Here is a 3,036-nt window from a genome sequence, read left to right as displayed (position 1 = left end):
AACATTTATGTGACTATAAGTAGTCTATTGTCACGATTAAAATAAATATACGTGGCTAGAAGGTAATCAATGAATGCATTAAAAACAAATCGTGTGCCAATAAGTTGCTTATGACCACGGTTTTTAGTTATTTTATATAACCAAAAGATAATCAATAGCCACGGTTGTAAAAAGTAAACATAACTATATATCATAAACTGGACACAGTTAACATGACTTTACGTACCTATAAATAGTTTATGGCTACTATAAGGTTATAAGAAGAACGCTTAACTATCAATATTTTTTATAACCTTATGGCCACGGTCTTATGATATGGCAACTATTTTTATGAGATGTAATAACACAATTTGAATGTGACTATAAGGGTATCAAAGGTCATGGGAGAATAAACTATGGTTTATATGAAAAAATTGTGGCAAAAGGACTACACCTACAGTTTTTTAACTGTGACTTATGTGACATTATGATTAGTGAGGAGGAGGTGTTGAGGAAACGATAGTAGTCAACAAATAAAGAGGGGTATAAGAGATTATGCCGTGAACTCATCACTGTGTATACCACGGAACTATTGCAAAGTAACACAACCAAAATAAGGTCTAACGAAGAGTATGACTACTACATCTTTAGTCTAAAGTACTGATATTTCTGTAGTTACACATGGTAAAGCATATTAACCACCTGGCTCATTGAGGGCCTTGCGTTGCTATCTTCCTCGACGCATTGCAATGCAATTCGAACCAGATTTTCCATGGTGGTTCTATCGTATTTGCCACTTATTGAAGGGTCTACGATCTCCTCAAGCCAATATTTCATTTGACTTCCATTGATTTCTTGAAGCTTATCTCTTACCCGGTCAATTAGAGCAAGTTCAATCTCATCATTTCTATTGCCTGTATGACACTTGCCTACTGGATTCCTTCCTGTTATCATCTCCAATACCACCATCCCGTAACTATAAACATCAACTTTTGAGGTAACTGGAAGATTGAACACCCATTCTGGAGCCATGTAACCTCGAGTTCCTCGTATCATAGAGAAGTTCGACCGGTTGAAACCACCTCTATCAAAGAGTTTCGACAATCCAAAATCAGCCACCTTAGGATTGTAATTAGCATCCAACAATATGTTATGGGGTTTCACATCACAATGTAAAACCCACTCCAAACACTCTTCRTGTAAATAAGCAAGTCCTTTGGCAGTACCCATTGCAATATCAAGYCTTGTCGCCCAATCAAGTTTACCCWTCCCTAAGTTTTYAGCCAACGATCCATTCTCCATGTACTCRTAAACCACAAGCCTATRCTTTCCTTCAACACAATAACCCCATGTCTCTATTAAGTTCATGTGATTCACCCTTCCTATTGTGTTTATCTCAGCTTGAAATTCAGCTTCCCCTTGCTGACTAGTGTTCTTGAGCATCTTGATTGCTGCAATCTTGTTATATGATAACTTACCTTTATACACAATGCAAGCACCACCTCTCCCTATCTCTTCGCTGAAATTGCCTGATGCCTTCTTCAGCTCGTTGTATGTGAACTTTCGAAACCCTGTTGCAGCAGGAAAATAACTTTGGTCATTTGTATACGGTCGTTTACTGCTACAATACCAGAAAACCACTATGCAAATGATCTCAATAAGCCCAATCGTGTATCCAAAGGTTAGCATGAATCCAAGTGGTTCAATATAATGCTTTTTCTCGTAAGACCTTATGATAGGTGTCAACGTAGGGCGTGGACAACTGAAGTTTGATTGATCCGTGGTTTTTTCATAATAGGATGATACTAGCTTCTTTGGTAGTTTGATGTACATTGTAGCGTCAGCACCGATCTGATACCCGTTATACAAAGAAGTCTTCATGTAGCAATAATTGGACCGCTCGTCTGCTGTCCATCCAAACTGGAACCCCCTACAAGAGTTATCCTGCAAACAATCCTTCTTGCAAGAGTCAACAGTGAGGCTTAGAAGGAACCTAATATCATACCCATAGAATTCAGCTTGATGAAGTTCAATGAAATCACAGTCATCTTGAGTGCATGGCTGGAATTCAGGTTCACACCCGTAACTCCAATCTTCAGATTTCACCATCCTGTACCCATGTACGCAACTACATTTCCTACCTGAATCTTGGGAATAAATACAAACACTGTTTGGTCCACATGTACCATGAATCTTGCAAGATTGAGAAAGGGCTTGCCATTGAACTTCCCATTTCTTTCTTCTTTCATGCACAATGAGACTATACACTCTTACATTACCGTCTGTATCAATCTTCATTATTCTTTGTGGCCCCTTCCCAAAATCAGCAGATCTGAAACTGAAACCATCTGATGAATTGAATTCACCATCAGAATCTAGGCTTGCTCTTCGATCATACAGATACTGGAATCTCCCAGCTTCCCAAGTTCTTAACCCGGGATCAGGCCAGTAAATAGTAGTTGTTTCTGGACCATCATAAAGGAGACGAAGAATGCTATCGTTGTCGAAAAAGAGCTTATAGAAACCTGAAGAGTAATTAGTAGAACTTCTCGAAGAAACAAGTTGTGTGCTTTTAATGAGGGGTTGATTTGGAAGAAGGGTATCTGTTGGATAATCAAAGCTTTGCCAAAGAGTTGATTGTCCTCTTCCATCATCAAGCACAAGGTTACCTGAGCTATGGAGTTGCAATATAATCAAAGAAGAGGTCGACTTTGTATTGGTCGACCAAATAACCTGTCGACCGGCATCCATCAGAACCAAATTGCCATCTTTCTGTAAAGACAACTTTGAGTGCTTTCCGTTAACTGGTGCATCTCGGTTAGCCATCCAAACGATGGTGCGRTTCCMWGATGTGGCTTGCTCCGAGAACCACACTGCAAAGCCATAAGCATTCTCTCCAACTTGATGAAAACCCGCTGTAAAAAGTCCGTTGGACGAAACTAAAATGTCATCTTTATTTTCAACAGATAGAGATGAGCCTCGAGTTAAGCCATGGCCATCTGGGGAAGAAGATAATGATGATGGTGTATGGGATAGTATTATTACGGTAACAAGAAA

At 39.3% G+C, this 3,036-nt stretch overlaps 1 protein-coding gene across 1 annotated transcript; it reads right to left on the bottom strand.

The window, feature by feature from the left end:
* Nucleotides 1-654: 654 nt before the first annotated feature.
* Nucleotides 655-2,820, bottom strand: LOC112503256 (putative receptor protein kinase ZmPK1). The gene has a single exon (XM_025107319.1). It carries the CDS (start codon nt 2,803-2,805, stop codon nt 655-657), a length of 2,151 nt encoding a protein of 716 aa, XP_024963087.1. The 5' UTR covers nt 2,806-2,820.
* Nucleotides 2,821-3,036: the final 216 nt, after the last annotated feature.

Source organism: Cynara cardunculus, unplaced genomic scaffold (assembly GCF_001531365.2).
Source record: "Cynara cardunculus var. scolymus isolate 2C unplaced genomic scaffold, CcrdV1 Un_Scaffold_2757, whole genome shotgun sequence".
NCBI lineage: Eukaryota > Viridiplantae > Streptophyta > Magnoliopsida > Asterales > Asteraceae > Cynara > Cynara cardunculus.
Note: the sequence above shows the minus strand (reverse complement) of the source record. Positions and strands in the feature narration are given on the sequence as shown.